The sequence below is a fragment of the Manacus vitellinus genome, unplaced genomic scaffold (assembly GCF_001715985.3).
Source record: "Manacus vitellinus isolate BGI_N305 unplaced genomic scaffold, ASM171598v3 scaffold_15_pilon, whole genome shotgun sequence".
Classification (NCBI taxonomy): domain Eukaryota; kingdom Metazoa; phylum Chordata; class Aves; order Passeriformes; family Pipridae; genus Manacus; species Manacus vitellinus.
Genome location: NW_021939122.1, coordinates 4,798,344 through 4,811,651, shown reverse-complemented (window position 1 = coordinate 4,811,651; position 13,308 = coordinate 4,798,344). Strand labels below are relative to the sequence as shown.

The window sequence follows — 13,308 nt, the reverse complement described above, 5'->3', positions numbered from 1 at the left end:
AATAACCCTTCAGCAATAGCCTATTCCACAACAATCAGGCAGCTAACAAGCTAGATTCAGTTACCTTAAAAAGCTCTTGCAAGTTTACCTCAAATGGGCAACCCAGCAACTGCACATCCCTCACTATTAATGTTCCCCAACAAATCAATTTACTAATTTAATAATAATGTTCTCTATTAGTCTCCTACTTCTACACTTACTTTTTATTCCCTGCTGTTCTACCTCTCTTTTTGCTGCTTTTTTTTCTTCCATACTAATTATTGAGAGAAGCAGTACTTTATCACAAAACCCTGCACTATTTCTGAAAAAAAGGACATTTTATCCAACTGTATCTTCTTTCAAACCTCTCCTTGAAACTCACACCTCGGTATAAACCATATCAGGGATCAGCCAAAGACAGCCTGTTTGAAGAACAGGTAATCGTTAAGAAAAATCCTCAAGTGTTTAACAACTTTGTATACTTAATGACTTCTCTCTGCTGCTACCCTCTCAAGCTACAAACTCTTTGAGATGAGGAATACTTCAGTATGTTTCTTGTGTATGCATGATGAACACTTCTTGGCAGTCCTATTACCTATTATGGAACTATATAAATATGCACCTGCACTTCCTGACACAAGTTATTGCTTCTTTGAAGTGAATCACCTTTGAAGCACTATTTTTAACAGGTTAGATGGCAGCAGTTCAGTGAGAAGACAGTTAAAAGAAGGAAAGGTGGCAGAAGAGCTATATATTTAATAAACTTCTACTAGAATTCAGAAATTTCATGTACACTTCTACTTGCAGAGGGTTTTTATTGTAATTCAAATAGCCTTAACATCTCTTAATTGGCCACAATTCCTTTACACTACTCTTGACCAAAACAAAGACATCACCATCAAAAAAACTTCATATAAAACCTCCATGACTGACTTAAGAGGAATCTTAGCTTCTACAGAGCATCTGGTACTGCCTTTCCACCAAATCAAACTGCAATTTATTGCCTTCTAATGTATGTATATTAAGCCATTTCCTTTATGGCTCCACTTTACACAGACACAGTAACTGAAGGAAATAATGGAGTGCCCAACAAGTGGGACAGTAATTGCTCAACAAGCGTGGAACAAGAGAGAGTCAGTTGCACACCACACACATGTGGCAGCTCTTCAGAGCCCAGCCCTGCACTGGTAACAGAAGGCTGGTGTTACAGAACAAGCCCACTGTGGGAACTCTTCCAAGCAAAAGCCAGGAGCGCTTGTCCATCTAAACCCTTGGGTCCTTAAGGATTAAGTGCCAGGAAACAATTCCTTCCAACAGCACCACCTCCTGCCTGTACCTGCCAGTCATTGGCCATGCACAGAAGGATGACTTTTAAGCTTCAAGCAAAGTCTTAAAAGTACACTCAAAGAACTTGAGTTGAAAGGATGCTTAGGTGGTATCATAAGGGTGGTTGCACTGGGCTGCAGAAGGGATGTTAGGAGACATACAGAAATACCTCGTGAGAAGACCACCTTACTGGGCTGATTGGTTTTTTTGCTCTAGATATTCCTAGATTCACTCCATTTCTTTTGAATTTATTCAGTAAGTTTCTTACTCAGAAATACAAAATAAAAGATTAACACAAGAGCTAAAAAGTTATCAAATTAAGGATGCTACACAACCACAGTTGTTATTCCTTTTTGCCTGTTCAGTCTGAAGTTATAAATCTCTCAGCTACAAGCTTCCCCTTCTCATGAGTCCCAGTTTCATCCAGTAACCTGTGTTGAAGGGCTCAGTGTACAATTCCACAGAATCATTTAGAGTGACACCATCCACACCTTATTCCTCACACACTGAATAAATGCTGTCCTGCACACAACAGAAAAGCCTTGAAAAAGGTTGTGGTGCTTGTCTTCATGCATCTGTAAGCTTCACAAATACTAACAGTTATTCTTCATCACGGACATTCTTCCTTTGTAAATAAACAAAATCTTAACATGACAATTCTGGTGTTAGTTTTGGGCTTGAGATGTTCACATCCCAGGTCTGTCACTGCAGCTACCACCATTCTTAGAGCACATTAGTGTAACTCCAGGAAAATCACTGAGAAAGTAAAGTACAAAGTAAGCAAGCACCTGGGAAAAGTCTGGTTTATAACACCAAGAAAATCTATGCCAAAAATATCAATAGAAACATACTCCCTGAGGAAATTCAAAGACCTCAGCCATAAGATGGTAATTTCACTCATTTGATGCTACAATGAGATTAAAAAGATTAGTCTCACTCAAAGAGAATATCTAGAACTACCTGCAGCTTCAAAGCAAAAATACTGCATTGGTTTACATTCTCTGTACACTTGGAAGGATGCCTGCATTCATAAAGACTAGAAACTTGCTTTTAAAATAACAACTTTTACTGTATTGCCTGAACACAATTGGCAAAAATGATGTCTGGATTCAATCTGTAATCAAAGCATCAAATCAAGGCTGTCACCCTAATCTTCATATTTCTTATAGTAGGAAGGTGAGAGAAAATATAAAGATAAATAAATTACCACTTCTGTATACTGTGTCAGGTCATTCAATATGGACTAAAGTTGTATTGCCCTTCACTAATCAAAATGAGGTTGAGTTGAAGTTATGGAAGAAAACTTACTCTGTCAATTTTACTCTTTCCATTCTTCTTAAAAAATTTACAGAGAATGCAAAAAAAGCTAAATGCTAGCCTGAATTGCTTGGTCTTCCAAAATACCAAGTTAACATGTACAGATACCTGTTATTTAAAAAAAAAATTCCTTTTATTTTCTTTTAGTTATCACAAGAACAGATATAATCTAGGAGATCAGTGAGTCTTCTGGATCTTTTATAGGAACCTGATACGCAACAGAAAAAAAGTTTAGGTGATTTTTTTTCTTAATGTCTGGTCTAGATAACATTGCAATCCTTCAGTGCAAACAATGGGAGAAATATCACAGCTTAAGGTTCATCAATATTTGTTATTTGCTAGTAACTCCAGGTACTTCCTACAGAAACTCGAGATATAAATAATAAATAAAATATGGTATTGCTGTTATCTGCAAAGGGCAAAGCAACAAGCATTGCAGATCTTTATGTATCACACATTCATATCATTTAATTCCAATAGTTCCTTATAAAAAGACCCAAACATGATTTTTTTCTTATTTCTTAACTTGAATAGGCCAGAATGAACATCTCATATTTTATTCAACAGCACTTCAACAGCATTGAGAACAGGCCACACATTTATATTTACCACTGATTTACTATTTCTTAAAACTAGATCTCTCAGAAAAAGTTCAAGCATTAATCCCAAAATAGGATAAAATCCCTGTACTATTTTATATAACTGCCAGATTTTCACAAAAAACTGAGTTTCCAGAGCTTAGACATGAGAAAATGAGTGTGCAATCAAGTCTACATACCAGAAAACTGATGGCTACAGTAACAAGTATATTAAGTCAGTACATTGGGCAAAGGTTCTCTTATGGTTACAGTCATTTGACCTTTAGCCAGCTCTTAATGCCCCAGCCAACCCTCTAAAGATGGAGATTTGCAGCAGCTTCTTGTCTGAAATAAGCCATGAAAAGATTCTTCTGAACCCACTGTACAAGCATTCATTTAAAATGTCATGAATGTGCATGAAATCAGAGTGCTTCTAACAGCTTACTTTGCAGCTTCTGTTTAAATGCACTAACTCTGAACCACCAGAGGATAAAAGGACTCAAACCTTCCAGTCTGGCACTCATGGACCTAAAATATACACAAGCACCTCTTCACAGGTGTGTTTACCTAGTTTAAACCTTATTTAAATAGACTCTTGATGCACACACTTTCCACAAACACCTGCTTCTCCCACTGCAGTGATGACTTGTAGAAGGCAGTTGTATTCAGTCTTGTCTGTCCTAAAGCCATCCTACACACCAGTAAGCAGTACTTCAGGCACAAAAATCCTGGTTACTGACTCATCCCCCTGGTCAAAGCAAAGCATGAATTGTGCAATGAGAAGAATGACTACAGAAGTATCTGCTCTTACCTCTACACCATACCAGAATGGTCTGAAGGCTTCAACAGCCACAGCGAGATTTAAGGAAACCCATTCCTCGTCAAATCATGGAAAAGCAGGCTTTTAATTAACTCAAATTACCAGTCATTTGTGGTTATAAAGCATTACCCTGGTGAGCTCGAGAGCATCCTAAGTTGGAAGCACTCATGAAAGAGACAATGCTCAGTTACCACTGGATGTCAAAAGGAAGCTTCCTTTTGTTGACCTGAATCCAAAACAAAACTGACAAAATGAACAAATATTTCAACATCCAGACACATTTTTCAAGATACTCAGCTCACTTTAAAGAGCAGTCAAATGGAAGTTGTGGTGACAGTGGCCCTAAATCCAAACTCACAATCCAGGCTTTCATCAGTTTTAGAATAACCTTTGAAGATGTAGCTGTAGTTTAATTTTGCATGCATGGACAAAGCTTGATAGTCACTGCTTCCATATGGTCATAACTCAGGACACTGACTTTTGCTTTTTCTAAGCACTAGAAATACAAGACATCACATCAAGCTTACGCTTACAGTGCTTATCTCAGTATAACAGGCATTCAGTTATTGAATTTGTCTTGGATTATCTTATGCATCACCCAAGACAACAGAACCTCTGTTTTTCCTTTCTGTTTTTCAGGCAACTATTATCAATAACCAAAATATATGCAACCCACGAAAGTGTAAAAATGGCATCCAATAAACCAAACGATAGTGGATCAGAGCAGATATGCTGTTCATTTTCAAATTATTAAACTCTTTATAAATCTACATAAAATGAAGTTTCTCTGTTAGAATTTGAAAGAGAAACTTCATTCCACATAACTCAGGTCCAAGGCCCTTGGCTAGGTATGCTGAACCGTAGAACTGAAGTTACTCTTACCATAATCATGGGATTTTTTGTGCTGATCCTCTCTAGATGCTTCTTCTGAGAGTCTATTTAGACCAATGGGATGGGATACCACTCCTCAGTTGCAAGCAAGCTTTTACTGTTTTGGTAATCAAACAACACACAGTATGTAATTTAGTTACTTTGGGGGTGCAACACTTTGAAACAGGAATCTTTAGCTGCTGGGGGTATACGGTACATCTTCATACCCTTGACCAGGGTATTTCAGCATCACAGTCATGACAGAGTTAATACCCACTAGCTCAGAGGAGAACAAAAGGTACTCCACTGCAACATGCCTAACATTTACATTGCCTCTCTTTGCTCATTAAACAGGTTTTGGTTAAATAATGAACAAACTGTATTACAGACTCCGATGAGAATTCCAAAATTATAAATCAACTGGTAAAGCCCAGAGGAGAATGAAGGGAGTGGGAGGGAAGGAAGGATAATATTGACTAATATAAAGGGCGCAGCTTGACAGTGGATATTCCTGCCACACCTGATCAAACATGCTCCATGGGGGAGGGGAAGGGAGGGAGAGAGCAAGAGCGGAGATGGGACAAGGCAGCCTGAAATTTGCATCCGGAACAGATTAAAATGGGTTCTTGGGGGATTGAGAAAATACATAATATATATTACTATAAATGCAAAATTGTACTAAAAGCTAACTCAAATGTCAAAGATTACAGCTTGAATAAATTTAAATATAAAAGCAATGTGTTTCCATGAGCTAATGAAAGAGACATGAAAGGAAGGTCTAAGAGAAAAGAAAAACAAAAAAAAAAACCCTACACCAAAAACCCCTAAGCTTGGACTTTTCATTGCCTGGAAGATGAGGCAGGAGATCCTCTACGGTTCAAGGTACTGCTTGGGAACCAGTCCATGTCTAAAACTGAAAAAAATGGAGCATAGCAGTGATGTTCTATCTCGAGACACTAGTTGGTAAATAGCAGTCACTGAAGCTGAAATTACCTATTTAAAAGAATCCCATGTAGTCAAACCAACGCGCTATCATCACCACATATAGGCAATTATTATCTCAGCAGAAACCACAATTACATGATGACTAATACTCAAAGGGAGTCTCTGAATCTCTCAGTACATTAAAATTTGCTTTCTCTAACATAAGCAGATAGTGAACTTGTGTTTTTCCCCCAACAAGTCAACAGCACATTGAATCTAGCTGCTCTAGATAAATGGCCAGTCCCTGACATTTACTTATACTGCATGTATTTGAGCATCCTGACATTCCCTGTTCCTGATGATGAGGAGAGATATTTGCAATAATGGCAAAGAACTTCAGGAGTCTTATTTTAAAGAAAATTTTACCTCATAGAAAGGCGAAAAGGAAAATTTCCTGCCCAAACACTTTTGGCATTGCATGCCTCTCTTACACAAGGTGAGTGAGCTAACAAAAAACCCCACAGATTTAAATCGTCACAACAAGGTACGAGCATAACATCCAGAAGAAAGATACTATCCAGACATGCAATCTGGGCAGGAGTTTCCTAGGATGTCATGACCTGACAGAAAAGTCCTGCCCATAGCCAAGGGAAGTTCACCTGGCAAAGAAAAGTAAAGCACTACATCTACAGGAAGCCACAAAATCAGAGGGAATAAGGGCTCAGAACTGGCACATGTCCTCAGCACCTCTTGTCAGCACCTGGAAGCAGCACTACTGTACTTCTAGGGAGCACACCTTTTATGGGACTGACACAAGAATGAGCATGCTTCACAAACAGAAACACAAAAAGTTCACCTCAAACGTAGGTTGAGTGCATTTCTGAATACCCACTGTAATAAAGGGACCAGAAATAAAGCTTACTTTCAAATACTACAATCAGTAAGACAAATCCTGAGAAGAACCATCAGAATGCCACGTGGAGGTCAGGACTAGCCTCACTCCCAGACTCTCAACATATAATTAGGTCACACTTAAACAATCACTCCTGAAACCACAAACACAGAAAATGTGGGGGGAAGGGGAGAAAGATGGGTTGTGGGAAAAAAATGGTCAGAATACACACCACAGTCTTGTGTTCTACTTGTGTAATAAATATAGATTTCCAGTTCCTTTCAGTGCAGGTGACCACAATGTCAGTCTTTCACTTAAGAGATCCAAATAGAAAGCAAGGTCTGTGCTTCACTTTTTAGTGATAACACAATGAAAACCAACAAGGCAAAGAATGTGAGGACAAAACAAAAGGAATGCTACTTGCAAAGCAAATTTTTCCCATCATTCACAGATCAGAAAGCATAAACAAAGCACGAAAAAACTACACATGATAATACACTAGATTTCATATATTACTACGAGCTTCAGTATATTGAAGAAACATGCATGTTTATATAAAAATATGTTTGTGTATACACACACAAGTATATATATAGTCACATATATATGTATCTCCATATATACACTGGTAGCAGTGGTATTTATATGCTAGCTTACATTGGTATTATTTGTCTAAAAGCATATACATATTTCCTCTTTTCTTGTTATTCAATTAATGACTTCTGGATAGTGAGTAAGACAAATAAGTACACCTGTACATTTATTTGCATATATCCTAGCAGGTGTACATACCTGTTGATTTCTGTATAAGCTTACCTGTTATATTATTCAGCACTTCTTTTAAGTTGCTAAAGCTATGTAGCAGGGGATCCCTTTCTTCATCCTATAGATTATACATAGGAAGGAAGCAATTAATGAGGAAAACATATTCCTGAAGAGAAATCTTTATAATGGGTCTGTTAAAGACCTCATAGTCATATTCACAGAAGTACTGTGGTTTGAGTTTATCACTGTCAGTCCATTTACACCATCAAAACCAAGGGAAGCGTTTTTATTTTCCTGCTAGTGCTCCCCAGTATCATACAGCTCAAATGTCAAACTCTAGGTCCAGGACTAAGCATTCTGGTTTGGTTTTATTGCCCTTAGAAGTATTTCTGATTAGCCTTCTGCTGTTCAATAAATTTCACAGCAAATCTAACTCATACCATATTGAAATGGCTCATCTGGATTTGCTATAATGTTAATCTATGCAGATTGTAATGGGAGCAGCAACACAATGACATTTGGTGCCATTAAAATAACGTGAAGGAAGAATCACAGTGCAATATTTATATGAATTAGCTGCATCCCTTAGCCTTAGTCTATCTTTACGATATTAAAATGAGGAGGAGCAGCAGTTTCTCCAAGCTGTGTACAGCTGCACCCACACCTTCGACGGGGAGGCAGAAAAAGGGCCCTGCCCTTTGACAAACTGAAACCACTGGTGCTGGATGACAGCCATCTGCTACTCATGTGACATTCTCAAGTGCACCACACGCACACATTTGCACTGTGGCAGCCATAAACTGACCAATGCATCGTCAGACCTGGAAACACTGTATTAATGGCTTTTATCAAAGCAGGTTTGAATCTATTAACAGGTTTTGGTCAGGAATGTAGCTAGCAGCAACAACAGAGCTGAAAAAAGATAGTATGCCATATGAAAATTAAAAAATAACCTATATATAATGACTTCCTCAATTTTTTTCATTTTGTTTCATGGCTTTCATGATGAGGACTGTTTTCCCTAAGAAGGCACAAAAGATATATAAAAACATTGTGCTAAATCAAACAAAATCATATATATTTAAATTCCCTGACATACAAGGCAATAAAAGTCTGAATGACATGATTCCCATGTGGAATACAACGTGGAATACTCTTTTACAGGGTAAAAAGGTAGATTTCCAGCTTTGTAGCTCTTACAGTTGCTGGCACATGAGAAGTCAAAATGTAGAAAGTTATTCCAACTTTACTTACAAAAGTACTATAACGACTGCTACAAAAACTGAGGTACTTTTCTAAAACCAAGTAGTTTCTGCCATAGGTATTTCTACCTGTTGCCACAGGTAGCAAAACTTCAAGGTAACTTACCAGATGGGTGTGAGTGCTCCATCGGGCATTACGCTTTATGGCTCCCACCACTGCGTTGATTTCACCTTGTACAATGTAAATGTTCTTATCCACCATCCTGACAGTCCTGCAAATAAAGGTAATTCAAATTAATCTCCTGCCCCTCAGAATCACTGTCTTCCTTAGATGAAACATAAAGTTGGCCCTAGTCAAGAGGAGGCCTTCAATGGTGCAAGAAACTCTCAGATCTTTGTTTTGTGCATACACAAAATACAAGTTATTACATACAACAAATACAATTATTTCATCAAAAAGAAGACAAAAGGAAGACACTTTTCCACAGCGTGTTTTCAAGACCATGAGAGCAGACAGTTAGTTATAACAGGACATTTGTTAGAGACATGCTAGAGACAACTTTGTCAAGGCACATTCCTCATTTTTTTGCAGTCCATGTAAGTTCACAGAAAGATAAAGTGTTGGGGTCCCAGGACAGACAGCCATGACAATGCAATAACATGCGCATCTCCAGCACTTTGGCGAAGTCCCGCAGTTCCACATGGAACACAAAGCCAACCTTGTACTCTGTTAAATAAGCATCAGTGGCTTGAATAAGCTGGCCAGGGCAAAACTCTTTGGGACTTAAAACATTGACAAAATGAAGTAATTTATAACAGATGTTGATTTCACACTTGTGTCACAAAAAAAAAAAAAACTTTCAAGGAAGCAGGCAAGTAAAAAGACATGGGTAAGACCCCACAAAGAAATGAGCAAAACTAGAGACAAAATTGGACAAAACATATGAAGCAAAAGTGAGAAAGCTAAAGGCAGAAATCTATTTGCCTATTTACATCTAATTGATGTACCCAGAGAGAGTCAGAAGAGGGGGGAAAAATTAAAAGCAAGAAATATTTCTAATGGTCTGAGGAAAAGAAACAAAGAATGAATTACTATGGGGCCGTTCTCTCTATACTAGCTATAGTCCATACAGAGTCAAGCCTAAAGAAATGAGTAAGAATGGAAGGGAATAAACAGACACAACTGTTTATAAAGAATAAACAGGACTTATAAAGAGGTCAGAGAGTCAGATGATACTATGTCTGCAAATAAGAATGATTTAGTGAAATGGCAGCCAAGTAATGGTACTTTTTCAGAAGAATGAAAGAAAAATGAGGACTCCTGCTTAAAATCACAATGGGTCATCCATAGAGAAGCAAAAGACTGAAAACAGATGAAACATTGACCATAACAGTTCAAATCAGACAGGCTCATTTAAAAGACTCAGCTGGGGAGGGGAAGTAGGGGGTAAAAAACCACAGAGAATTTGAGAAGGATTTTTGCCCATGTAGCGAAAGCAAAGCTGGAAGGAAATGATTTTGGTGCATTACTCAAGACCTCAGAAAGACCACCACAGAAATTTCAGAACATACATCCTGGATTTGTCAGGCTTCATATTAATTAACATGTTTGATGTATCAACAATGCTTCAAATACACAAATATCCTCTGAAAGAGATTAATTTGTTTCAGGACTCCATAAATAACAGAAAGAAAGCAAAGTATTATAAAATGATACCTTATCAAGGGGTGGCATCAGATTTCTTACTTTGTTTTTTCCCATGTTGGTAATAGAATGAATCATCTTACTGCAAAATTGTTTCTTACTTTGTTAGATTAATTATATATAATGGTATTTCCCAGTGTAAGGACAAAAATATTTTACAATATAAGAACAGTCATAACAGATCAGATCAGTACTTTATCTCATTCACTACTAGATGGTTCAGAAAAATAAACAACTGAACAAATGAGGACTCCAGCTTAAAATCACAATGGGTCATCCATAGGGAAGCAAAAGACTCTACTTTTAACATAAAAGAATCAAGATGGAAAAAGTTGTTAAACTCAGTCCTTCCCAAAGGTTTGATAAAGGTGATAAACACAAACCTACAACACACACCTTTTCCTTTTAACCTGTTGGGAAACTGAATGTCATGATCCTTACAAGCAAGTGTGCAAGAAATCCTTGTTGCTTGGCAGGGCTCTCCTGACATATTAAAACCCTGCAAAACTTCAGGGGGTATTTTTGCACTTATGTCCTTTCATTGGCAACTACCTGAGAAGACTTGGTGAGAATGCACTCCTTTCCTCACTGCCCATTCCATTAAATATAACTTTATTCAAAAGTACAAGAATTCACTTTACACAGGCCAACAAACTCACTGGACCAGTGAAACCAAACCAACCTATCATGCTGGGGATGCAAATTCACTCTCAGTCTCTAAACATCAGACATATAGCCCACTTCACCACCAACACTGGGTAGAGATGGGGGAAATACTGCTTTATATTTAAGCTTTCAGTTAACAAAGCAATAGCACACACATTCCAAAGTAAACCACAGTGAAATACTCTCACTCATGCAAAGGACCTTTGCAACAGAAAATAACTACAGAGTGGGCAGGAAAGCCAGACAACTGTTTCCAGAGAGATGCACCTTGGAAGCTAAGCCCACCAAAAGCACCATCTATCCCTGTAAAAATGTAAAAGTTTCTTTCAAGTAATGGATATAGCTTCACTAAACTCCACACTTCCCAAAGTTCTTCCCCTTTTAAACCATTAGATAATGTCTGTATGTGTTCCTTCAACTCTATCTTCACCACAAGCAACAGCTGATCACACTTTGGAGCTCAGTATAAGTGTACTATATTGAAAGAAGTTTTAAGATTGAAATTAATGCTCTGAAGCGACAGAGAAAAAGTTACATGAGTTACCAGACCAGCACTGAACAATCAGTTGGGTTTAAGAGAGCATGGTAAGAGTCAAGCAAAACCATTAAATGTTTGTTCAATTTACAGAAAAAAAAATTCCTAACATGAATTCAGGCTTAATATTACACAGATATGGTCTGAAAAATGGGATATTGTACAACTGTTGGTTGGATGGGCTAACAGAACTACTAATACTGAAGATCATTAAAACTTGTAAAGAACCTCCCTAGCAAAGGCATGGTTCTGTCACCTCTTGATGTCTTCAGATCAAGATCAGACACCTTTCTTGATAGCAATCTTTAATGTAACACAAGATAGTGCACTCATTTCAGAAACAAATGGTTTCGGTTCTGTGGTCTTGAGTTAGGCAAAAAAAACCAGGAAAAGTACCTATCAAATTTCAAATGCTTTTTAGCTCCTTAACCCTTGAGTTAGTCCTACATAAACTCCTGTTTATTGCTCATGATAGGTTCACTCATTTGCTTAAAGCTGCAGACCAGTCCTCAGGTTGGCTCCTGCACAGAACTTCAACATTTAGAATGACAGCTCCAAACCAAGACAACGAGCTGCCCTGTTGGCACTTATAGTGGGAACACTGTAAGTAGGAAAAGGTCGATGCCCAAGCATGTCATAAAAGAACAAAAGTTCACATTCATAACCTTCTCAAAACCTTCAGCAATGTTCTATGGATAATAATTATCACTATTCTGAGATTTCTGAAAAACCATCACTTGTAAAATTTTCATATGAAAACACCAACAAGATTTACATCTGAAAATGTTATCTCACATGTGCACTGAGCATTCCATTGCTTAACCTTGGAACATGCTACCCCAAAACACCCCAACACACAGGAACCCAAACTATTCCTGAGTATTACCACAGGCAGCCTTGGGCAGAGTTTTAGGAAACACTCCCTCCTCTACAGAGAAATGACTGCAATTCTTCTGGAAACAAGCAAGAGTTAGCATCAGATGTGGCGAAGTCTGGCAGACCTCCAGCAAGTCACTTCTTCCTATCACTAACTTTAGCCTTCAGCTATGGCAACCGACTGACTCGGTGAAACTACTCCAGCAAATAACAGTAATGAAAAACAACATAATCACAACATATGCAAGAAAGGTAGTATTTCAAAGTAAGCTTCTGTTGGCCTAAATTTGCACTGTTTATGACAATGTATGAATAATCTATGCAGTCTCTGACCTAGATGTGGCCACTCAAGTCTTGATAAAATACACTGCTACCAAAACACACAACCACGAATCACAAACAACTCTGCTTATCTCACAGCTAACCAGGTTACCCAGAAGGCCAGCTGATAAGGAAAAGGCCCTTTTCTTCCTTCTAAACCGCATGTGGAAGGCACATGAACCTCTATTGGGAAATTTAACTTACTTGGGTTTTTCATGTAGTAACTATTCTGCAATAAGCATCACAGGCAGCAAAAATTCAGAGAACTTAGGATGTTTCTCCAAAGGCTAGCTCCCAAGGCCTGGACAAAAGTGACATAAAAGTAATAATTTGTAAGTATGGAAAAGAATGTGCAGTCCAGTGGTCCCATAATTCTGGGTAATTAAGATAAACAGCAGCAACAAGGTACTGGTGGCACATCAGAAAGGGATGTGGGACAAGCTCCTCTACAAGCCTTCACAGTCAGCTGCAACAGTGAGATGGGCCTGGGAATCAAGGAGAGAAAGGCAACTCACATTTATCTGTCAAAACT

General features: G+C 38.1%; 1 protein-coding gene across 1 annotated transcript in view; it reads right to left on the bottom strand.

Moving 5' to 3' along the window:
* Positions 1 to 13,077, bottom strand: part of GBF1 (golgi brefeldin A resistant guanine nucleotide exchange factor 1) — a 116,397-nt gene extending 103,320 nt beyond the window's left edge. The window contains exons 1-3 of the mRNA XM_029958478.1: positions 12,981 to 13,077; positions 8,840 to 8,945; positions 7,523 to 7,589 (exon numbers count right to left, since the gene is read on the bottom strand). Of these exons, the coding sequence (XP_029814338.1) occupies positions 7,523 to 7,589; positions 8,840 to 8,935 (163 nt within the window). The 5' untranslated portion in view covers positions 8,936 to 8,945; positions 12,981 to 13,077. The remainder of the gene's footprint in view (positions 1 to 7,522; positions 7,590 to 8,839; positions 8,946 to 12,980) is intronic.
* Positions 13,078 to 13,308: the final 231 nt, after the last annotated feature.